The sequence below is a fragment of the Schistocerca americana genome, chromosome X, assembly GCF_021461395.2.
Source record: "Schistocerca americana isolate TAMUIC-IGC-003095 chromosome X, iqSchAmer2.1, whole genome shotgun sequence".
Classification (NCBI taxonomy): domain Eukaryota; kingdom Metazoa; phylum Arthropoda; class Insecta; order Orthoptera; family Acrididae; genus Schistocerca; species Schistocerca americana.
In genome coordinates, this window is record NC_060130.1 from 314,744,048 (window position 1) to 314,769,858 (window position 25,811).

A 25,811-nucleotide genomic window follows, 5' to 3' on the forward strand; every position below is an offset into this window, starting at 1 on the left:
CTCGAGTGTTTGGGATCTGTACCTGGTTGTACTGAAGGAATACATCGAAGCAATTCAGAGGCGGCCTGCGAGATTTGTTACCGATAGGTTCGAACAACACGTAAGTATTACGGAGATGCGTCGGGAACTCAAAGGGGAATCCTTGGAGGGAAGGTGACTTTCTTTTCGAGAAACACTATTGAGAAAATTTCGAGGACATTTGAAGCTGAATGCCGAACGATTCTACTGCCGCCAACATACATCGCGCGTAAGGACCACGAAGGTAAGAAATTAGGGCTCATGCGGAGGCACATAGATAGTCATTTTTCTCTTGCTTTATTTGTGAGTATAACAGGAAAGGATATGACTAGTAATGATACAGGGTACCCTCCGCCAAGCAGCGTACGGTGGCTTGCGGAGTATCTATAATAGATGTAAATATAGAACTGTGTGTGTGTGTGTGTGTGTGTGTGTGTGTGTGTGTGTTCAGGTACCCATAGTTAAAATTACAGTTTCAAAACGTTGTAGAAAGTGAACCACTGATCAGAATGAAGTTAAATTACATCTATATAGCTTTGTACCTTGTTTTCTCTATGTTGAAAACAGAACATATTATGTAAAATCCAACATGCGAAGCATATTTTGTTGTTGGTATACACGCAAAAAACGAAATGTGTAAATGAACTAGTCCATCATGTGGAACACACATACATATATTTTTTGTAAAAAGAAATACAGATTAGCAGTAATCTATTTTGATGAACAAATAAATCTCATTTGTTAAGCTCTAGTCATTTATTTTCTACTATTCTACGTCTCACTTTTATATATAATTGCTGATATGTGCATCACATGCGACTTTTCTGTAAGAATGGGTGTATTTACACTTCAGTTGTTTTAATGCAGGCAGACGCACATATCTGCAAGAAGTGTACAATTTTTTTGCAATAGGTTGAGACATTTGCATTACACACACCCTTTCTATAAGGACGAGTGCATTTAAAGCTTCCAAAGACTGGCAATTTACTTAAGATGTGCAAAATTGTAATACTGTGCACTTCACAAAACGAAAAAACGTTGTATCCTGTGACTGAGGACTACCGCACTGATGATAAATGCAAATTATCCTGAGAAGGCGTACATGCAAAGTTTCAAGCACCGCCTATAAATGATGACTCTAGGAATTTAGTAAAACCCCCTACATATCGATCCCGCAGGGATAGGATACAGATGGCATCGGTAAAGTCATACATATAGCTGGGAGTTACATATTATGGGCATATGACATGGAACGATTACATAGTCTCAGTCGCAGGTGAAGCAGGTGGCAAACCTCGATTTATTGGAGAGTACTAGGGAAATGCAATCACCCTCATGCAACCCATACTAGGATATTGTCCATGTATGTGGGATCCTTACCAAATAAGACTACTAGGTGATACCGAACGTATACAGGGAAGGGCAGCACGAATGGTCACAGGTTTATGTTACTCGTGGGAGTGTGTCACAGAAATTCTGAAAGCACTGGCAGGCACTTGAAGATAAGTGCAAATTATCCCGAGAAGGCCTACAAACAAAGTTTCAAGCACCGCCTTTAAATGATGACTCTAGGAATATTGTAAAACCCCCTACATATCGATCCCGTAGGGATCGTGTGGACAAGATTGGATTATTTACGGCTGGCACGGAGCCATTTGACAGTCATTCTTCCGCGTTCCATACGTGAATGGATCGTGAAGAAACCCTAATAACTGTAACAATGGGAGTACCCTCTGCCATGCACTAGATAGTTGTTTGCAGGGTATGGATGTAGATCTAGACGTAGTATTCGCATTACAGATGGATTTACTAACAAAAGTTATCTTTGTAGATCATTAGATACGTTCCACACAGCAAGACAATCGGTGTAGACTCCTCACGAAGGCTTCCTTGTCAGCAGAGAGCGGTCGCCAGTGTGCGTCACGCGGTAGTTAAGTTTGGCGGTTACGTGAATTTAATGACTGCATTGTGTCGGTTTCGGCTGAGTGGCGCTGTAGAAGAGCATTATCAAGACATTTTCAAACTGCTGTAATTTCTTTATCAACGGTTTCCTGCAATTCATGGGTCCTGAGAGTGTGGACATTTAAAATGTAAAGAGCAAAATTATCGTCAAGGACATGTAGCGTTCTTGCAAATCATGTTCTTTCACGGTTCCTGCTCTCCCCCCTCCGAGTAACTGTATTAGAAAGACAGTATCCAACGAACCTGAAATGACATAGCTAAGGCTATTTCTGAACGCAATTTCATATCTCTGTAATCATCTGTAAAGTATCCGCAGCGAAATACATTTCCCTAACTTCCCCCTTCTTTTCACTGACGGAGTGTTTTGTACTACCTAGACATGGTAAACAGTTAAACTGTGTGTGCAAATTTATTTTGTTCTAACATGAATTACCCTTGAATAGAGCGAGAATAGTATCCAATAGATTACATCGTCATCCTAGACACGGACGCCCATGAAAAGTCTCCCATGGTTTGACTGCATGAGAGATGATGAAAAGCTTTTATCAGTAATAATTAACAGAAGACATTGAAACACATTGTGTTCATCAAGAACTATACGGTACCACTTTGTTTCTCCGTTGTCCTCTAAACGTTGGGACAAGATGCGCGACACTAACGTAGGCTAAAGACGAGGCCACGAAGGTACATAATACAACAGCAAAAGGATAAGGAACAGCTTGCTGAGAACGGACGAGTGACAGAAATACAATACGAACACTGGACAACAGATTTGTCACCCCAACACACTGCGACTTATAAATCACCCTCTATTGAACAAATAATTTATACATTCATTTGTGTCTTGACACTCAGGGTGCGGAAATCGAGCATACGATAGGATTTGAAATACATTGGCGCAAAAAACAGTTGCTTAGGGGCCAATTGCGGACCGGTGCAGAACAGTTCATTCTTTATATTAAAGTTTATAAAGTTTATTTGTAGAGCTTGTAAGTAGCTGGAATCAACATGAGAGACTGGACTAGACGACACTGCAGTTTACAATTTCAGTTCAAAATATTTATTGAAAAAGCACAGGTTATTTTTCGGCTACAAGCTATTGAGACAGCAATGCAAGTTGCAACCAGTTCACATAGTGCTTCACTAATATCCCACTAAATGAAGAAAAAGTTCATCAGGTTACCCTCCATTTAGACGCTGTTGCACGCAGCGATCTAGATTTCGGCTAGCAACTAGTCATTCTCAATGCACTATTCTTTTTGGTCAATGCATGTAATGCCTGTTGGTCTGGCTTTGTACACAGTTCATGGAATAGTATTCCATGCATTGACCAAAAAAGGATGGTGCATTGAGAATGGCTAGTTGCTAGCCGAAATCTAGATCTGCCAATAAATATTACAAAGGACGACTGATAGCTAAAATCTATTATCTACAAAAGTTCATTTACCACACCAGACGAAAGCCTTAGATTTCACAAAAAAAAAAAAAAAAAAAAAAATACTTCGCGGAAACATCTTAGTCCCATACTGACGTCTCTAGCAACTTTTTTTTTGATCATGCGGTTGTGCACCGCCCAGAAAATAACATGAACAACTTGTATGTACTGTCCACACACGAAGTATTCACTTAATCAGCTTCCAGCGCGAACTGTTCACACCACTACGACGTGTTCTTTTTCATCCCCAAACACCAACTCTCGTCCAACCGATCCTCCTCTCCTGTTCCCTCTTACCGCACATACGAGTGTGTAGCCTGTCACTGCCTGTCACTTTTACTCCCTCCCTTCGAGCAGCGCCATCACTAGTGACGTATCTTACTTAGATATAATAATTTACAATTTTCGAGCGCACTGGCCAAGTTACATAAATTTCTTCTTCTGTGGATCTCGCTTAATATTCAATTACTTCTTATACAAGGTGGTCAGAAACAGTCTGAAAGGCTTGTAAGTGTGTCGCAGGATAGGACGTGCTGCGAAATAATTGTTAAGAAAAAAATTTGACACGTTGTGCCGTTTCCGAGTTAACTGGCACTGAAGTTAGCCAGTCAGGTCGTTACGCCTGCAAATTCAAGTGGAACGCCAGAAACAATTACTGTCAGTTGTTCTCATAGTGTAGATCATAGCGAACGAGACTACTGTACTCAGCTTATCGGCTCGGATTTGATCCTTAGTTCCGTCCCATGTCCAATTTTTGTATCGCTCTCTTGTTCGCTTTTAGGAAACCAAACGAAAAACATGTTTGGCGACGCCGTCTCTGGCTGGCCAGTTGAATTTGCACGCGCAGTGGCCTGATCGGCTAACTTCAAAGCTAATTAACTCGGAATCGGCACAACGTATCGAATATTTTTCTTAACAATTATTTCTCAGTAGAATCTACCTTAGAACGCCCTTACAAGCCTTTCAGACTATTTCTTTTCCGCGCGGAGTGGCCACACGGTTACGGGCGCCATGTCACAGATTGAGCGGCAACTCCCGCCTGAGGTTCGAGTCCTCCCTCGGGCATGGGTGTGTGTGTTGTTCTCAGCATAAGTTAGTTTAAGTAGTGTGTAAGTCTAGGGACCGATGACCTCAGCAGTTTGGTCCCTTAGGAATTCATACACATTCGAACTATTTCTGGCCGCCCTTTGTAACGTTAAATAAATGGTTTGCAACATAGCTAATCTAGTCTTTTCGTAAATAGTAAATCAAACTGCAAGAAATTATGGATATAACTTACTGATGAGGTGAATTGTATGGTATTATCGAAAATTTATTTCGGCTGTATCATTTTCTTAACTTATACATATAGCTAGACGTTTGTGCAATGATTCTGCATAGTTCTCACTTTTGATAAATGTAATGATTTACCTAATTTGTCACGCCGTGGTGAGTTTTCATATACTATTCATTGATGTTGTTGTTGTTGAGATCATCAGTCCAAAGACTGGTTTGGTGCAGCTCTCCATGCTACTCTGTTCTGTGCAACTATTGCAATCTACATAGTCCTGAATCTGCTTACTGTATTCATCTCTTGGTCTCCCTCTACAATTTCCACCCATGCCTCCCTCCAGTACTAAATTGATGTTCCCTTGAAGTCTGAAAATGTGTCCTAGTAACCTATCCATTCTTCTAGTCAGGTCTTGCCACAAATTTATTTTCTCCCCTATTCTGTGCAGTACCTCCTTATTAGTTACGTGATCAACCCACCTAATCTTCAGCATTTTTCTGTAGCACCACATTTCGAAAGCTTCTATTCTCCTCTTGTCTAAACTGTTTATCGTCCATGTTTCACTTCCATACATGGCTACACTCCATGCAAATACTTTCAGAAAATACTTCCTGTCACTTAAATCTATACTCGAAGTTAACAAATTTCTCTTCTACAGAAACGCTTTTCTTGCCATTGCCAGTCTGCATTTTATATCCTGTCTACTTCGACCATCATCAGTTATATTGCTGCCCAAATAGCTCAAAAATGTTAAAATGTGTGTGAATTCTAAGGGACCGAACTGCTGAGGTCATCGGTTCCTAGACTTAAACACTACTTAAACTAACTTATACTAAGTACAACACACCCACCCATGCCCGAGGGAGGACTCGAACCTCCAGCGGGAGGGGCTGCGCAGTCCGTGAGCCCAAATAGCAAAACTCATCTACTGTGTTAAGTGTCTCATTTCCTAATCTAATTCTCTCAGCATCACTCTATTTAATTAGACTACATTCCATTATACTCGTTTTTCCATTATTGATGTTCATCTAGGAACGATGTTTTTCGCGACGGCACTTATATGTAAAACATTCTCGGTATTCTTGCTGTGTCAGTTCTGGAAACAGCAGAGACGTTCCTTCCATTGTTTACGTTCCAACGGAAGCGGTGGCGCCACCGACGCACACAGTGACACCGTCTGCGACAGCAGTACGTAATCACCGACCAATCATAAGCTGACCAATCAGAAGCCGTCCACGGGCTATAAAAAAAGCTACCACAGCAGCAGTGAAGACAGTCAGCTCCTGACGATGACGATGGAGGTAATCGTCGAAAGCTCGAGATTTTATCCAGAACTGACGCGGTAAGAATACCGAGAATGTTTTACATATTGATTTTCAGCTGATATCCACCTTTCAAGAAACTGTCGATCCCGCTCAACTGCTCTTTCAAGTCCTTTGCTGTCTCTGACAGAATTACAATACCATCGGCAAACCTCAAAGTTTTTATTTCTTCTCTCTGGGTTTTAATTCCTACTCCAAATTTTTCTTTTGTTTCCCTTACTGCTTGCTCAGTATACAAATTGAATAACATCGGGGATAGACTACAGCCCTGTCTCACTCCCTTCTAACCCAGTGCTTTCCTTTCACGTCCCTCGACTCTTACAACTACCATCCAGTTTCTGGACAAACTGAAAACAGCCTTTCGTTCGCTGTATTTTACCCCTGCCATCTATAGAATTTGAAAGAAGACTACCCCAAACAATATTGTCAAAAGCTTTCTCTAAGTCTGCAAATGCTATAAAAGCAGGTTTGGGTTTCCTTAACTTATCTTCTATGAGAAGTCGTAGGGCCAGTACTGCCTCGCGTGTTCCTACATTTCTCCAGAATCCAAACTGATCTTCCCTGAGGTCAATTTCTGCCAGTTTTTCCATTCGTCAGTAAGGAATTTGTGTTAGTATTTTGCAACCGTGACTTATTAAACTGCTAGTTCGGTAATATTCACACCTGTTAGCACATGCTTTCTTTCGAATTGAAGTTATTACATTCTTCTTGAAGTCTGAGGGTATTTAACCTGTCTCATACATTTTGCGCACCAGATGGAAGAGTTTTGTCATGGCTGGCTCTCCCGGGGCTATCACTAGTTCTTACGGAATATTGTCTACTTGTCGATCCTTGTTTCGACTTAGGTCTTACAGTGCACTGTTAAAGTCGTCAGTACTGTATCTCCCATCTCATCTTCATCTACGTCCTCTTCCATTTCCAAATACTGCCTTTGTGCAGACCCTCTACATATTTCTTCCATCTTCTTTCTTTCCCTTCTTTGCGCCGGCCGCGGTGGTCTCGCGGTTAAGGCGCTCAGTCCGGAACCGCGCGACTGCTGCGGTCGCAGGTTCGAATCCTGCCTCGGGCATGGATGTGTGTGATGTCCTTAGGTTAGTTAGGTTTAAGTAGTTCTAAGTTCTAGGGGACTGATGACCACAGAAGTTAAGTCCCATAGTGCTCAGAGCCGTTTGAACCATTTGAACCCTTCTTTGCTTAGGACTGGTTTTACACCTGAGCTCTTGATGTTCATACAGGTGGTTCTCTTTTCGCCAAAGGTCTCTTTAATTTTCCTGGAGGCGGCATCTATCCTTTTCCTGGTGATATATGCTTGTAAATCCTTACATTTGACCTCTAGCTATTCCTGCTTGGCCATTTTGCACTTCCTGTCATTCTCATTATTTAGACGTTTCTATTCCCTTTCGCCTGCTTCATTTACTGAATTTTTATATTTCCTCCTTTCATCAATTAAATTCAATATCTCTTGTGTTACCTAAGTATTTCTACTAGTTCTTGTCTTTTTACCAACTTCATCCTCTACTGCCTTCACTATTTCATTTCTCAAAGCCACCCATTCTTCTTCTACTGTATTCCTTTCTCTTGGTCTTGTCAATCCTTCCCTAACGCTTCCTCTGAAACTCTCTAGAACCTCTGGTTCTTTCAGTTTATCCAGGTCCTACCTCCTTAAATTCCTACCTTTTTGCAGTTCCTTCAGTTTTAATCTACAATTCATAACCAATAAATTGTGGTCAGAGGCCACATCTACCCCCGGAACTGTCTTATAATTTAAAATATTACCGATCAGAAACCTTCCGATGTCTCCAGGGGTGTTCCAAGTATACAATCTGCTTTCATAATTGCCAGCCGAAGTGGCCGTGCGGATAAAGGCGCTGCAGTCTGGAACCGCAAGACCGATACGATCGCAGGTTCGAATCCTGCCTCGGGCATGGATGTTTGTGATGTCCTTAGGTTAGTTAGGTTTAACTAGTTCTAAGTTCTAGGGGACTAATGACCTCAGCAGTTGAGTCCCATAGTGCTCAGAGCCATTTGAACCATTTGCTTTCATAATTCTTAAAACAAGTATTAGGTATGATTAAATTATGCTCTGTCCAAAATTCTACCAGGCGGCTTCCTCTTTCATTTCCTTCCCCCTGTCCATATTTTCCTATTTTTCCTTATCTTCCTTTTCCTACTATCGAATTCCAGTCCCCGATGACTATAAAATTTTCGTCTCCATTAACTATCTGAGTAAGGCCTTTTATCTCAAAACACATTTCTTCAATCTCTTAACCATCTGCGGAGCTAGCTGGCACATGAACCTGTTCTACTCTGCTGTATTTGGGCTTCGTATCTATCTTGGCTAGAATAATGCGTTCACAATGCTGTCCATAGTAACTTACCCACGTTCCACTTTTTTTTATTCATTATCTAACCTACTCCTGCATTACCCCTGTTTGATTTTATGTTTAGAATCCTGTATTCACCTGACCAGAAATCCTGTTTCTCCTGCCACGGAACTTCACTAACTCTCACTATATCTAACTTTAACCTATCGATTCCCATTTTTTAAATTTTCTAGCGTACCTGTACGATTAAGGGATTATTCATTGTATCTGTACTGAAAATAAACTTGCTGTTTGTAACATGGAATCTTAATCCTAGGTGTCTCTGTAAGTCTCCAATAGGTGCTCGCATGGGTTTTTCCTCCGCACGTTGGCCGCGACAATATTACTACACCGCTCGCCGCTAATCCTTCCTCCCACAACTCAAGACAATAGGCTGCGCTTAACCGTCCGGGGCTGGACTTTCCTTTTTTGATTCATACACACGCAGGGGACTTTCCCTCGCCTTTCCTGCACTTTGCTCATCGCGCTATGCGCTTTCTAGCTGGACTGGGCTCACACCGCTAAATGACTAAGATAACGTCTCTTCCCTCGCTGGAATTTGACAATAGGCTCAAATCTAACGCTAGTTCATTTGATAAATCCCCTCACAGGCCAAACTTTTCGAGGGAAGATCGCTACATTTTCCAACACTCAGATTCTGAACTTGAGAAAATTTCACCTTACTCAAATCAGATGCAGCTACAATGCTGGCATCTCACAACACATTACGGTAGTAGCTGGCAACACTACCATTAGCTTCGATAACGGCTTCAATTGGGCAGGGAAGAGTGTTCGTAAGTTTTCTCGGGTGAATGATTCGCAGCTGCAGCCTCTCTTTGACAATAAGAACCCGCACAGCTACCAAATTCTACATCTACATCTACATATATACTCTGCAAACCGCTGTGAAGTGCATAACTGGGGGTAGGTCCCTTTGTACCAGTTACTAGGTTTTTCCCGTTCCATTCAGATACGGAACATGGGAAGAACGAGTGTTAAAATACGTTCGTGCACGCTGTAATTTACCTAATCTTGTCCTCACGAGCCCTGTGGGAGCGATATTTAAGGGGTTGGAGGTTGTAGTATATTCATAGAGTCGTAAAATTTGTAAATGGGCTTTCTAGGGATAGGTTGTGTCTATTGTCAAGAGTCTGACAGTTCAGTTTCTTCAGCATCTCTGTGACATTCTCCCATAGGGCAAGCAAACCTGTGACAATTCGTGCTGCCCTTTTCTGTATACGTTCAATATCCCCTGTTGGTCCCTTCTGGTACAAGTCCTACACACTTGAGAAATAGTCTAGGGTGGGCCACACGATTGCTTTGTAAGCAATCTCCTTTGTAGACTGATTGCATTTCCCAGTATTCTTCTAATAAACCGGAGTCTGCCACCTGCTTTACCCACGACTGAGTCTGTTCGATCATTCCATTTCATATCTAAATGGTTAAAATGGCTCTAGGCACTATGGGACTTAATATCTGAGGTCATCAGTCCCCTAGACATAGAACTACTTAAACCTACCTACCCCAAGGACATCACACACATCCATGCCCGAGGCAAGATTCGAACCTGCTACCGTAGCACCAGCGCGGTTCCGGACTGAAGCGCCTAGAATCGCTAGGCCACAGCCGCCGGCCATTTCATATCTCTACAAAGTGTTACACCTAGGTATTTGTATACATTGACTGATTCCAACTCTGACTTACTGATATTATAGTCACAGGATACTACATTTTTCGTTTCTTGAAGTGATCTCGTTTGGTATGTTTCACCCACTGTTGCAAATAGTTCCAAACATTTCCTGTGGAATTAAGATCTGGTGATTTAATCGGTTAATCGAGGCGGCATAGGTTGCCCAAGTGTTCATCAAAGCGAGAACGTATGCGTGCAACTCTGTGAAAACGGCTGTTGTCATCTTGGAGGACGTGGGGATCCACAGCATGCTCATCACCAAGATATAGAAGAAAGGGAAACAGTTGGTCATTGTAAATATTAAAATAAACATTGTTTTTCACGTTCCGGTGTCGTGAATGAGTGGACCAAGTAATGGTACACCCCAAAGAACCGACTGCGTCTGAAATATACCTTCCACGCTATGTGGAGTCTCAGTGGATCGCCGATCGCTTGACACCTTGCATCATTTGGAAAGAGGAAAAATCGTAACTAATCAGACCACAACACACGCCTCCAGAGAGCTGATGTCTATTTACTGCGCCATTTTCCCCATTTAAGACGTGCATTCTTATGTGTCGCTATGATCAAAAGCTTTTTGGAGATATCTGACTCCAAATGTCCACTGTACGGAGTTCCCTTCGCAAGGTCAGAGACTGGTTGAATTGGATCTGTAGTAACTGACAGCAGAAATTCGTGTCGGGTTTGAAACTATTATTGAAAAGGTGTGACACTCGTCTCCGGCCTGTGTCACCTAGTATCTTTCTATGATGGCTGTTCTTACTCTATTCTATGAGTGGTAAACCATTCCTTGTATACATGTTGGAAAGTCCGCGCTGATAAAAATCCGGCAACATCGTTCACAGTGTGGTCATGGGCAAGTCTAAAAATGATAGCTTCATTTTATCATTCTGTCATGTCTCTATGTCAGCCAATTCCACTGCGTTGATTCCATTTAACCGACTGGCATGTCTAAACCACCTCACTGCCATGCCTCACGTCAACATAGAGGATCATATGACAGCTTATTACCAGTTCTACACCATGTACAGCGCTCTAAAGAGAACAGTGTGTAGTCTCGATGACTAACATTTTGTACAGTGAACTTATCCTGTCACTCTTTGATTCCATGACACGGAATTTAGAGGCTTTAATTGCGACACATGAAGCTTCACACCATACTGAGTTCTCAAAGTCAGAGCTCATCTACAGTTCTGTAGCCCTAGCCATTTCCAAACTGACGTGTTAAACTGCGCAAAATGTACCATTATAACTTAAAATTCTCAGATGTGACTTCCAAAAGCAATCCAATATTTTACCCAACCTGGTAATTATACAAAAGCACCTGTCTCCCTTCGTTAGCTCCAGAATCTACGAGAGACACGCTATAACAATTCTCACACTCTCCCCGTTATATGTGATTTGCCTGAAGTCATAAAGGATAAATATTTAACGAATTACCCCTCCAGTACCCTGCGTGACATACGTGACACACTGGCCTTAAACCGCTGCTGGGACTATAATGTGTTTCGTTTCTGGTTAATGTCTCCACGGCGATCTCTAGAGGAATTTTCATGACTTAATGGTCTGGATATTTGTGCTAAAGTGGTTTTGTTGTCTGACCCCTGGTGCGAATTCCATGTGACACCATTTAGCATTGTTGCATTCATCGTCTTAGTATTACTAGTGTTCATTAAAATAATTCCATAGATTCCTTACGTTGATATAACAGTACCAATAAATGATAGCTTACGATATCAATAACTTTCGTTTACTGTGTTGTAATAGTGGTCAAAATGTGTGTATGAATATGTCCGTTTGGCAGTGGGTAATGCAGTCGAGTGTGTACCATATGTTTTTTTTCACGAAACAGCGAGTGCCGGCCGAAGTGGCCGTGCGGTTAAAGACGCTGCAGTCTGGAACCGCAAGACCGCTACGGTCGCAGGTTCGAATCCTGCCTCGGGCATGGATGTTTGTGATGTCCCTAGGTTAGTTAGGTTTAAGTAGTTCTAAGTTCTAGGGGACTAATGACCTCAGCAGTTGAGTCCCGTAGTGCTCAGAGCCATTTGAACCATTTTTTGAAACAGTGAGTCTCATGTTAAAAATACAAGTTAAGAAAAATCTTTCCAGCTTTGTAGCTATTTGCGGAAGATATACTTTGTATTCTGGAATTTCCAGACCTCAGTGACGTAGATGATGATGATGACGGCAATGAAACAATGAACTTATGAAAAGAGACTTGCCGGGGACTTTATAAGTATCTCTTAACATATCTTTTTGTAACGCAAATAATAGTTTAACTGAAGTAGTTGAGAGTCCATACGGGGAGATGACAATATTGCGAAAAGCAAAACTGTTTGTTGGATGCAGGGCCCTCCAGTTACCATGGGGAGAAGAGTAGATCGGTCTGTAACACTGTGACGTATTATTTGCCGAATCTTTAGAGGCATCTGTAGGAGGCATACTTACACGATACGGATTGAAATTAAGGCAAGAGCCACTAGACGTAACGTCCTTGGACTAATAGCGGAGATACGGGAATCGAAGATATGAAATACCGTTTGATACGGACCTGTGCAACGATAAGTCCAGGTAAAATGCAGCGAGCAATAATGTGTGCCTGATATCGCTATATGGCATTAATTAGTACTCAGGATCAACATTATGACCACTTTATTTGACAGTCATAGTAAGAAATACACGAACGGTACCAGAGTTACGTGTTCACTTACACTTTGTGCAGTACGAGTGATATTTGTGAGCCGCATCTTCTGATGGATGGCCATTGATTTTCGGTGCTGTTGTCTTGTTACTGTTTGATCAAGTTCCACACTTGTTACTACGATGAAGTTCCTTTCAAAAAAGGTATATATAGTTCTACTTAAAAATGTCATTGTAAAAAATCAGCAACTATAAACGTTAAAAAATGCTTGCGTACCTCAGAAAATTCACAACACTGTCCGCTGTAACTGACGTGACGTCGTAAGGAAAGTGCATAAGCAGAGCTCAAATGAGTGATGATTCATTCTAGTGACAATACGGGACGCAGGCGGGGATATCCACTGACAAAAGCGACCCTGATAAGTGCTATGGCCCGGCGCCTGGGAACAAGCATCTTTTAAACGGCGAAGCTGGCCGCCTGTTCGCCTGTTACTGCCTTGAGCATCTATGGAAAGCAGTTGAATGACGGTGATACTACCAATGGATGTTGGATTTCCACTTCTCTGCCAACAAGTCAAGTCGTCTGCCGCTTTGATTTCTCCGCTGTAGCTCACGTAACGATTTGCCTTAGGATATGGTAGCATTCAGTTACATTAAAGGAGTGTCACTGGACAGGTACATGAATAGTTTTCTGTCGCCACAACCGCTGCAATGAAATTGCACCCTTAACGATAAGTGTCACTACATTTCTCTGTAATTTCTTTGACCGGTCTACCCACATTCACTTTCGCGAATTTCAAAGTGTGCCTATTTGTTGCTTTTGGGGTGGCGCCCCGCCATCACGTACAAGCAAGGACTGAAAGTTACGGAATTTGGATTTGAACAGGTGACTTGCACCGTGCGACTCTAATCTCGCGTCTGAGGTCGCACACTTGTAATGGCCTCTGTCACCAATTTGGAATAGCACTTTAATCACTACACTAAGAAAGCCTCGAGGACGAGACGCTGGAGTCTTTCAATATATCCATTGTGAGGAGTATTAACGAAATTTCCTAAAAACCTTCTATAACAGAAACAGAATTCGGGATATGATAACTGGAAACGGCTTTGAAACAGTGTGCCCGACCGAGACTCGAACTCGGGACCTTTGCCTTCGCGGGCAAGTGCTCTACCATCTGAGCTACCGAAGCACGACTCACGCCCGGTACTCACAGCTTTACTTCTGCCAGTATCTCGTCTCCTACCTTCCAAACTTTACAGAAGCTCTCCTGCGAACCTTGCAGAACTAGCACTCCTGAAAGAGAGGATATAACGGAGACATGGCTTAGCCACAGCCTGGGGGATGTTTCTAGAATGAGATTTTCACTCTGCAGCGGAGTGTGAGCTGATATGAAACTTCCTGGCAGATTAAAACTGTGTGCCCGACAGAGACTCGAACAGGTCCCGAGTTCGAGTCTCGGTCGGGCACACAGTTTTAATCTGCCAGGAAGTTTCATATCAGCGCACACTCCGCTGCAGAGTGAAAATCTCATTCTGGCTTTGAAACAGCTTTCAGGGGACGTTTGGAGTTCCGAAGAGCGTTTATAGTCAGTCTCAAAATGCAGTATTTCATGTATTGCTCAGTTTGTTCATGTGTGAGTCAGTTTTCATTTTAAAACTATTTCTAAGCATGAAAAGTGATCAGAAGAACCCCCAATAGAAGTGTGATTTCGTGTTACTTCATTTACGTCGACACAAACAGGCTATTACACAGTAAAAATTTACGAGAAGAGCTATACTTCAACATACTGTTGAATATGAAGACTGCAGCATTCTCAGACATTAAAGACGAGTTATTTCACCACACTCCACTTCAACCAAAGCGTAGGAAAAAGTAATAATAACAGTAATAATAATAAAACATGCGATACGTCGAACCCTAAATCAGAAGAAACATGACAAGCTGATTTACGAAATGCATGCCCTCTCATTTAGTTTCCTATCCTCAGGTTTCAAAATTTGGTTCAATTTGTTACGCGAAACTATCGGTTAAGAGATGCTACAACTTTTTTTGTTCAGTACAAATATTTGCGTTATATTTTGTACCATTAATCACACAATTAACTTAGGATATAATTCATTTTTTTGTACAAGTATACTGATGATCTGATACGTTGCTGTGTTACTCAGAAACGCTGCTTACGTAAATACCATCTATACGACCGCCTCGAACTCTGATTTCGACACCAACGACACAAATGTACAACATATGTCTTCAACTTCTGTTCGATAAAACCACCTCCGTCACATCCCTAGTCCAGCGACTGCGGTACAAATCCTAATCCCAACTACCGCTAAAAAAGTAAGACCGAGGTTTCATGCCCCGTCTACGTCCATATAGGGTGAGCCATATAAGACGTAATATCGCTTTTAGTTACTGAACGCGTTGGAATATCGGCAAATGATAGTACGAGGAGCATCACAGAAGTTTTATATTGATCAGTATTAACCACATTGGACAAAAGCGTTATTCACCGCACTAGATATCACGCCATCGTGCCACACCGTCATTATAACGGCCTCAGTCCAAGATTCCAAGAGATTCTTGGGGTATGCTATATCTAGCTGAAAGCAATCATTGATGTTTGGATCTTTCATACGTACCAAACTACAAGCATGTTGATTGCTGCGTTACACACACTGTTCCAAACAGTCCCAGACATTTTCTGTGGGATTAAGATTGGACGATTCAGTGGGCGAGTCGAGATGCGATAGGGTGCCTGGGTGTTAGTTAAATCAGGAACATATGCAGCTCCGTGGACACGGCTGCTGCCATATTAGAACCTGGGAGTGTCCACGGATTTGTCATCATGAAGATTGATAACAGAGAGCAACACATTGCCAACAAGAATGTAGAACTATATATCCTGGTACATTTTAAAGGTATCCTGAAACAGTAGGACCGAGTGCGGTGCGAAAACTAGCTCAAAGCAGCCCCCTACCATAACTACATCCTCTACACACTTTTAGGGTAAATACGTCATTGAACCGTCGGTGCACTCGACGTCTTGCATCATTTAAGGAAAGACGAAATGGCGACTCGCCTTTACACATCTCCAGTCTACTGTCTGGTTTTTGTGTTGTTTAACCTATTTACTAGGTGCAACTGCCACTGTCAGCAATGGGCTTTTGCAAGGAACTCGACTCCCAAAGTCAATTTTCAGTTGCGCGCACTTCCTCACACAATTTTCAGCCGGAGACTAGCTGGGTTGGACCTGCATTCACAGCAGATATTTCGATCGAGTTTGAAACTGATGGTCATTCACATTGCGTACACTCGTTCCCGTTCTCTGTCGGTTAGTATCTTTTTACGAGCACTGTTCTTACGCCGTACCGTAAGACTGCGAGTGGCTCACCGTTCTTTGTAGACACTTTTTACAGTCTGCAGAACATCGACCACAGTGTGGTGTTGGGCACATCCAAACACGGGCCACCTCTGCACGTCGACCCAACTTACTCCGCTGATTCCATACTAGCGACTGACGCATACACACCACTTCACTGCCACGACTTACGTCGGCGGCGGAAGGCGACATGACCACCTGGTACCAGTTCCAATTCTTCAAAGCGACCAGTGATCTCTTTTAAAGAGGCGACTAATACTTCGTTCGGTGAGCTTACAACACGCGGGAGGCCAGCAATTAATGATACAGCTCCCCAAAACGCCTCAGGGTGCAGACACTGCATTGTTGAATGAAGGGGTCGCGATCGATGATCACCTCGAACACCTGGAGCAGTACGCGAGCGGTGTCACTGCCAGGTTACATAAGCCAGCTCTGCCACGGATGCTTCCTGATTGTTTCTACGTGGCGAAACGGATGTGTGCCATCCATAGAAGAACACCAAGGCATCCATGGTAACAATGAACAAATTCAGAGCATGTAAAACAGAGGAAACTTGATGTTGAATGCACAGTAGCCACAGAGAATGAGGGAAAGGAATAGGCTTGTTCATATCTAGTCTATCCGGTAAGAGTTGTTACAAAGTTTGTGGATTATACAAAATATAAATGTATTTATGAAGTACATACATTTGAGGGTGTCTTCATGAAAAACGAGTGGTCGCAGGACAATGCAACATTCTGGAAATATTAGTAAGAACAATCGAGAAAGAAATAACGAATAAACCACTGAAATAAACACATTTCAATGCCCGCATGTGACGCTGACATTTGTTAACTGCGTACCATGTTCACGTTCCAGGTTACTAACGTTTCTCAGTGTGACGACCACGACAGCCTGCAAACGCGCTAGGGATTCCACTTCACAGTTGTTTGCGGCACTTTTCGAACGTTGTACCATGCAATGTTCAGCTGTGTTGACACTGTTCATACACTATTTGAAGATCACATATTGCATCCAGTACCAGTACCGGCGACTACATAGACTAATAACAACGCCAGTCCTACGGCGCACAGTCTGAACATCATTCTTGTTAAGACAGGTATCAATACGCTAAACTGTTCTCCATCTACACTGGCTCAGGTACTGAAAGTTTAGTTATAACCTTCCCGTACATAAACAACCTCGATGATACGAGGCAACTACGACAGGACATCCGAAATATATCCAGAACGAATAAATATATCGACATGCTGTTTTCGCTAAGTTATAGCGGACGGTGTTGTGACTTATCTGATGTACGCAGGCAGTTTTTAGGGTTTATAGTTGTCGATTTTTTTCAATGACATTTAAACGGAACTATATATCATTTTTGAAAGGAACTTCATCGTAGTAACAAGTGTGGAACTTGATCAAACAGTAACAAGACACAGCACCGAAAATCAATGACCGTCCTTCAGAAGACACGGCTCACAAATATCACCCGCACTGTACACAGCGTAAGTGAACACATAGCTCTGGTACCGTTCGTGCATTTATTACTATCATTGTCAAATGAAGCGGTCATAATGTTGATCCTGAGTAATCATGATAAATGCCATATAGCGATTCTCGCTAAAAATGGTTCAAATGGCTCTGAGCACTATGGGACTCAACTGCTGTGGTCATAAGTCCCCTAGAACTTAGAACTACTTAAACCTAACTAACCTAAGGACAGCACACAACACCCAGCCATCACGAGGCAGAGAAAATCCCTGACCCCGCCGGGAATCGAACCCGGGAACCCGGGCGTGGGAAGCGAGAACGCTACCGCACGACCACGAGATGCGGGCATAGCGATTCTGGGTACACATTATTGCTCGCTGCATTTTACCTGGACCTAACGTTGCACAGGTCCGTATCAAACGGTATTTCATATCTTCGATTGCCGTATCTTCGCTATTAGTCCAAAGACGTTACGTCTAGTGGCTCTTGCCTTAATTACAATCCATATCGTGTAAGTATGCCTCCTACAGGTGTCTCTAAAGATCGGAAAATAATATGTCACAGTGTTACAGACCGCTCTAACACCGGTTACTGTCAGATCACCGCCGTTAAGCGCTGTCGGGCTGGGCTAGCACTTGGATGGGTGATCATCCGGTTTGCCGAGCGCTGTTGGCAAGCGGTATGCACTCAGCCCTTGTGAGGCAAACTGAGGAGCTACTTGATTGAGAAGTAGCGGCTCCGGTCTCGGAAACTGACATACGGCCGGGAGAGCGGTGTGCTGACCACATGCCCCTCCATATCCGCATCCAGTGACGCCTGTGGGCTGAGGATGACACGGCGGCCAGTCGGTCCCTTTGGGCCTTCATGGCCTGTGCGGGAGGAGCTTAGTTTTAGAGTTTAGTTACAGACCGATCTACTCTATTCCCCGTGGTAACTGAAGGGCCCTGTACCCAACAAACAGTTTTGCTTTTTGCAATATTGTCATCTCCCCGTACGGACTCTCAACTACATCAGTTAAACTATTATTTGCGTTACAAAAAGATATGTTAACAGATACTTATAACCTTCTCGACAAGTCTCTTTTCACAAGTTCATTGTTTGAGTCATCCTGTATACAGGATGATTTTACTAAGTGAAGCAAATTGCACGAAACTACTGCTGAGAGGATAAGGAGAAAAGGGTCATGTGGACATATGGCTGCAAATGCTTTCCAAGGAAGAAAAGGAGGAAAGTAGAGCTAAAAGACCTTTGACGCTTTAAGTTTCAATGATGGCAAGCACACATGAGGATACATTGGGCATTTAGGTACGTTCTCACTGTAGTAGCATTTTGGCTCCACACTCAGGAGGGCAGTGAGCTGGAGCACCGTCATGTAACTGCGACATTGCCCTTTTTACCACCAAAGGCACGTCTTCCAGCAAGAGAGGCAGGTTGACCTGGAGGAAGTGCACATATGCCTCCATTGTGAGGCATTTTGGAAGGATGACTGGACCCACAAGGAGGACGCCAATAATTCCCACCCACACATTTTGGCTGAATAGACGTTGATAGTATGCGGCCGCGATACTGTGTGGATTCGCTGTAGCCCACACGTGGGCGTTGTGATGTCTGATGATACCGCCCCTAGTCTAAGAATAGGACGGATGTTAGAAATCTCAGCAGCACAGGCCTGTGCGAGGAACCAGCAACAACACCGTCGCCGCGGAGGTAATGTCGACAGTGATTTGGATAGTGACTGTTGTCACGGAGAAAGTTCCACACAATAGTTTGACTTATGCCACGCTGGCGGGCCACTTTCTTGGTGCTGATACCTGGCTCATTGTCAGGGATCTCTTATCTCTGTCTTCAGGTGGGTGTACCTCCCTCACGCTCCGGTAGCTGAGTGGTCAGCGCGACGGAATGTCAATTTTAAGGGTCCGAGTTCGATTCCTGGCTGGGTCGGAGATTTTCTCCGCTCAGGGACTGGGTATTGTGTTGCCTTAATCATCATCGTACCATCCCCATCGACGCACAAGTCGCCGCAGTGGCGTTATATCGAAAGACTTGCACCCGGCGAACGGTCTACCCGACGGGAGGCATACATCCGATGGCTAATCTCGCTATTCACACTATACGTAAATGACCTTGTGGATAACATAGGAAGTTCACAGAGGCTTTTTGCGGATGATGCTGTAGTATGTCGAGAGGTTGTAACAATGGAAAATTGTAGTGAAATGCAGGAGGATCTGCAACGAATTGACGCATGGTGCAGGGAATGACAATTGAATCTCAATCTAGACAAGTGTAATGTGCTGCGAATACATAGAAAGAAAGATCCTTTATCATTTAGCTACAATATAGCAGGTCAGCAACTGGAAGCAGTTAATTCCATAAATTATCTGGAAGTAGGCATTAGGAGTGATTTAAAATGGAATGATCAAATAAAGTTGATCGTCGGTAAAGCAGATGCCAGACTTAGATTCATTGGAAGAATCCTAAGGAAATGCAATCCGAAAACAAAGGAAATAGGTTACAGTACACTTGTTCGCCCACTGCTTGAATATTGCTCACCAGTGTGGGATCCGTACCAGATAGGGTTGATAGAAGAGAGAGAGAAGATACAACGCAGAGCAGCGCGCTTCGTTACAGGATCATTTAGTAATCGCGAAAGCGTTACGGAGATGATAGATAAACTCCAGTGGAAGACTCTGCAGGAGAGACGCTCAGTAGCTCGGTACGGGCTTTTGTTGAAGTTTCGAGAACAGACCTTCACCGGGGAGTCAAGCAGTATATTGCTCCCTCCTGCGTATATCTCGCGAAGAGACTGTGCGGCTAAAGCGGAGTTATTGAACGCAGTTTTCCGAAATTCCTTCACCAGGAAAGACGAATGGAATATTCCAGAATTCGAAACGCGAACAGCTGCTAGCATGAGTTTCTTAGAAGTGGATACCTTAGGGGTTGCGAAGCAACTCAAATCGCTTGATACGGGCAAGTCTTCAGGTCCAGATTGTATACCGATTAGGTTCCTTTCAGATTACGCTGATACAATAGCTCCCTACTTAGCAATCATATACAACCGCTCGCTCACCGGTAGATCTGTACCTACAGATTGGAAAATTGCGCAGGTCGCACCAGTGTTCAAGAAGGGTAGTAGGAGTAATCCATCAAACTACAGATCTATATCATTGCCGGCCGCGGTGGTCTCGCGGTTCTAGGCGCGCAGTCCGGAACCGTGCGACTGCTACGGTCGCAGGTTCGAATCCTGCCTCGGGCATGGATGTGTGTGATGTCCTTAGGTTAGTTAGGTTTAAGTAGTTCTAAGTTCTAGGGGACTGATGACCACAGCTGTTAAGTCCCATAGTGCTCAGAGCCATTTGAACCTATATCATTGACGTCGGTTTACAATAGGGTTTTGGAGCATATACTATATTCAAATATTATGAATCACCTCGAAGGGAACGATCTATTGATACGTAATCAGCATGGTTTCAGAAAACATCGTTCTTGTGCAACGCAGCTAGCTCTTTATTCGCACGAAGTAATGGCCGCTATCGACAGGGGATCTCAAGTTGATTCCGTATGTCTAGATTTCCGGAAAGCTTTTGGCACCGTTCCTCACAAGCGACTTCTAATCAAGCTGCAGGCCTATGGGGTATCGTCTCAGTTGTGCGACTGGATTCATGATTTCTTGTCAGGAAGGTCGCAGTTCGTAGTAATAGACGGCAAATCATCGAGTAAAACTGAAGTGATATCAGGTGATCCCCAGGGAAGCGTCCTGGGACCTATGCTGTTCCTGATCTATATAAATGACCTGGTTGACAATCTGAGCAGTTCTCTTAGGTTGTTCGCAGATGATGCTGTAATTTACCGTCTAGTAAGGTCATCCGAAGACTAGTATCAGTTGCAAAGCGATTTAGAAAAGATTGCTGTATGGTGTGGCAGGTGGCAGTTGACGCTAAATAACGAAAAGTGTGAGGTGATCCACACGAGTTCCAAAAGAAATCCGTTGGAATTCGATTACTCGATAAATAGTACAATTCTCAAGGCTGTCAATTCAACTAAGCACCTGGGTGTTACAATTAGGAACAACTTCAGTTGGAAAGACCACATAGATAATATTGTGGGGAAGGCGAGCCAAAGGTTGCGTTTCATTGGCAGGACACTTAGAAGATGCAACAAGTCCACTAAAGACACAGCTTACACTACACTCGTTCGTCCTCTGTTAGAATATTACTGCGCGGTGTGGGACCCTTACCAGGTGGGATTGACGGAGGACATCGAAAGGGTGCAAAAAAAGGCAGCTCGTTTTGTATTATCACGTAATAGGGGAGAGAGTGTGGCAGATATGATACGCGAGTTGGGATGGAAGTCATTAAAGCAAGGACGTTTCTCGTCGCGGCGAGATCTATTTACGAAATTTCAGTCACCAACTTTCTCTTCCGAACGCGAAAATATTTTGTTGATCCCAACCTACATAGGTAGGAATGATCATGAAAATAAAATAAGAGAAATCAGAGCTCGAACAGAAAGGTTTAGGTGTTCGTTTTTCCCGCGCGCTGTTCGGGAGTGGAATGGTAGAGAGATAGTATGATTGTGGTTCGATGAACCCTATGCCAAGCACTTAAATGTGTATTGCAGTGTAAACATGTAGATGTAGATGAGACCATGAGGATAAAATCAGAGAGATTAGAGCCCACACAGAGGCATACCGAAAATCTTTCTTTTCACGAACAATACGAGACTGGAATAGAAGGGAGAACCGATAGAGGTAGTCAAAGTACCCTCCGCCACACACCGTCAGTTGGCTTGCGGAGTATGGATGTAGATGAACGCATTTCCTGTCATATGACGTATTTTGCTCCTTATCCTCTCAGGGATCGCTTCCTGCAGTTTGTCCCCATCTGGCGTGTATGTAAGCTGGAGAGCAGAACACTGTGATTAATCTGTAATGTCTCTGTGTGATGCCGGCAGTGATGGAGTACATGGGAGAGCGGTGGCGCACGGCGGGCCTGAACGCGACGGTGGGCGTGTTCTACGGGGTGGGGTGCGCGGCCGCCCCTTGGCTTGCGCTGGGCTGCGGCGGCTGGCGGCGGCTGGTGGCGGCGCTGGCCGGCTGCTGCGCGCTGCTGGCGCCGCTGCTCTTTCTGCTGCTGCCCGAGAGCGCCCGCTGGCTGCTGCAGGCGGGCCGCCCACAGCGCGCCGCCGCCTGCTACCGCTCCGTCGCCGCCGCCAACGGCAGGCTGCGCCACCTGCCGCACGACCTCGTCGAGCGCCTGCAGGTACGTGCCCGACGTGGAGGTAGAATAAGGGCAGATGGCGCTACAGACTTACGCTGTACGTTGTTTTGAAGCCAGGGGGCGGGGCCTGTCACCATCTCGGATCCCCCCAAAACGTTAGCAGACGAGTGTTAACAATTGCTTCCTGTTCGTTATTTCTGTCGTGTGCACGCGATTTTTATTTTATACACGGTGTTACAAAAAGGTACTGCCAAACTTTCGGGAAACATTCCTCACACACAAATAAAGAAAAGATGTTATATGGACATGTGTCCGGACCGCTTAATTTCCATGTTAGAGCTCATTTTAGTTTCGTCAGTATGTACTGTACTTCCTCCATTCACCGCCAGTTCGCCCAATTGAAGGAAGGTAATGTTGACTTCGGTGCTTGTGTTGACATGCGACTCATTGCTCTACAGTACTAGCATCAAGCACATCAGTACGTAGCATCAACAGGTTAGTGTTCATCACGAATGTGGTTTTGCAGTCAGTGCAATGTTTACAAATGCGGAGTTGGCAGATGCCCATTTGATGTATGGATTAGCACGGGGCAATAGCCGTGGCGCATATCGAGACAGATTTCCAGAACGAAGGTGTCCCGACAGGAAGACGTTCGAAGCAATTGATCGGCATCTTAGGGAGTACGGAACATTCCAGCCTATGACTCGCGGTCGAGCGGTTCTAGGCGCTTCAGTCCGGAACCGCGCTGCAGCTACGGTCGCAGGTTCGAATCCTGCCACGGGCATGGATGTGTGTGATGTCCTTAGGATAGTTAGGTTTAAGTAGTTCTAAGTTCTAGGGGATTGATGACCTTAGAAGTTAAGTCCCATAGCGCTCAGAGCCATTTGAACCACTTGACTTCCGACTGGGGAAGACCTAGAACGACGTGGACACCTGCAATGGACGAGGCAATTCTCCATGCAGTTGATGGTAACCCTAACGTCAGCGTCAGAGACGTTGCTGCTGTACAACGTAACGTTGACCACGTCACTGTATGGAGAGTGCTACGGGAGAACCAGTTGTTTCTGTACCTTGTACAGCGTGTGAAGGCACAATCAGCAGCTGATTGGCCTCCACAGGTACACTTCTGCTAATGGTTCATCCAACAATGTGTCAATCCTCATTTCAGTGCAAATGTTCTCTTTACGGATGAGGCTTCATTCCAGCGAGATCAAATTGTAAATTTTCACAATCAACATGTGTGTGGGCCGACGAGAATCTGCACGCAATTGTGCAATCACGTCATCTACACAGATTTTCTGTGAACGATTGGGCTGGCATTGTTGGTGATGTCTTGATTGGGCCCCATGTTCTTCCACCTACGCTCAATGGAGCACGTTATCATGATTTCGTACGGGATACTCTACCTGTGCTGTTAGAACATGTGCCTTTACAGGTACGACACAACATGTGGTTCATGCACGATGGAGCTCCTGCACATTTCGGTCGAAGTGTTCGTACGCTTCTCAACAACAGATTCGGTGACCGATGGATTGGTAGAGGCGGACCAATTCCGTGGGCTCCACGTTCTCCTGACCTCAACCCTCTTGACTTTCATTTATGGGGGCATTTGAAAGCTCTTGTCTACGCAACCCCAGTACCAAATATAGACTCTTCGTGCTCGTATTGTGGACGGCTGTGATACAATACGCCATTCTCCAGGGCTGCATCAGGGATTCCATGCGACGGAGGGTGGATGCATGTATCCTCGCTAATGGAGGAAATTTTGAACATTTCCCGTTACAAAGTGTTTGAAGTCACGCTGGTACGTTCTCTTATTGTGTGTTTCCATTCCATGATTAATGTGATTTGAAGAGAAGTAATAAAATGAGCTCCAACATGGAAAGTAAGCGTTTCCGGACACATGTCCACATAACATATTTTCTTTCTTTGTGTGTGAGGAATGTTTTCTGAAAGTTTGGGCGTACCTTTTTGTAACACCCTGTATAGTAAATGTTGAACTGTTTTAGTGAACAACACAGCATAAGGAACGCAACTTCAAACGTTTTTCCGGCCTGAAATGCGTATTTGATACAGTAATACGACACGAAAATATGACGCTTCTGGCCTCAGTACTGTAGTTCCATTTTGTTTATACACTTCGATTAACCGAGAAGAGAAGTATGTGCTATGAAAAGCGTGCTTTCGTAATCCATTTCTATTCATTTTCATTGTGTTTGTGTCGATAATTGATAAAGCCAGAACTCCAAAAGCAATGAGTGATAGTATAGAGGCACCGATTTGTATTCGTTGCATTTTCAAGTGAAATGCAAATTTTAATGTTCATGTTTGCAAGAAACTTACCTTATTTCTTTTGGTGTCCCATAGATGTATGCAGCGATAGTATAAACAAGTCAGCTGTCATGTCAACAAAGTAAGATTTGTTAAATTACGAAGGGAAAGAACTGAATTTAAGATTGTCAGGCCCATTGTAGTTTACACATCTGCTTTGATTTTAAATTTTACCTACCAAGTGACATTTAGTGTGGAAAATAACAGCAATTTACAGGGTAACACGAGAACACAGTAATTAATGTAATGACTAAATAGCCTGGACTTAGATAGGCAACTTTGCTTTAACAAATGTGTAACCCTTTAAGTACTTACAGTTTAACCACTGTAACAGGTGTTCCACACATTTTACTGGAAATTAAATTAACTACATGTAGTTACATTACTTTTATATTAAATTATCGCATTTTAAAACATTAGTACCCATTTCCAGGATATTCTTGCCAGGACTTTTCAGTTACTTGGGAATAACCAAACAATGAAAGCCAAGTGCAGTGCTCATCTCCAGAGAGCTCTTCGCGCTGGATTGATGGGAAACCTAACGTCAAATCAGAAAAATAAAACCATACAGTGCATCAGAATTTCAAGTATATATAAGAAAATAGCGCTTACATAAGTACACTTACGATTAAAAGGTGAATTACTTAAACTTTAGACTACGATCAGAACGATTAGTACACCCGTGAGTGACGCAAGCCG

General features: G+C 43.6%; 1 protein-coding gene across 1 annotated transcript in view; it reads left to right on the top strand.

Annotated features, from left to right (window-relative positions):
• LOC124555990 (organic cation transporter protein-like) overlaps positions 1–25,811 on the top strand; it is a 349,132-nt gene that overhangs the window by 146,911 nt on the left and 176,410 nt on the right. Inside the window, exons 4-5 of the mRNA XM_047130035.1 lie at positions 22,516–22,630; positions 22,676–22,823. Of these exons, the coding sequence (XP_046985991.1) occupies positions 22,516–22,630; positions 22,676–22,823 (263 nt within the window). The remainder of the gene's footprint in view (positions 1–22,515; positions 22,631–22,675; positions 22,824–25,811) is intronic.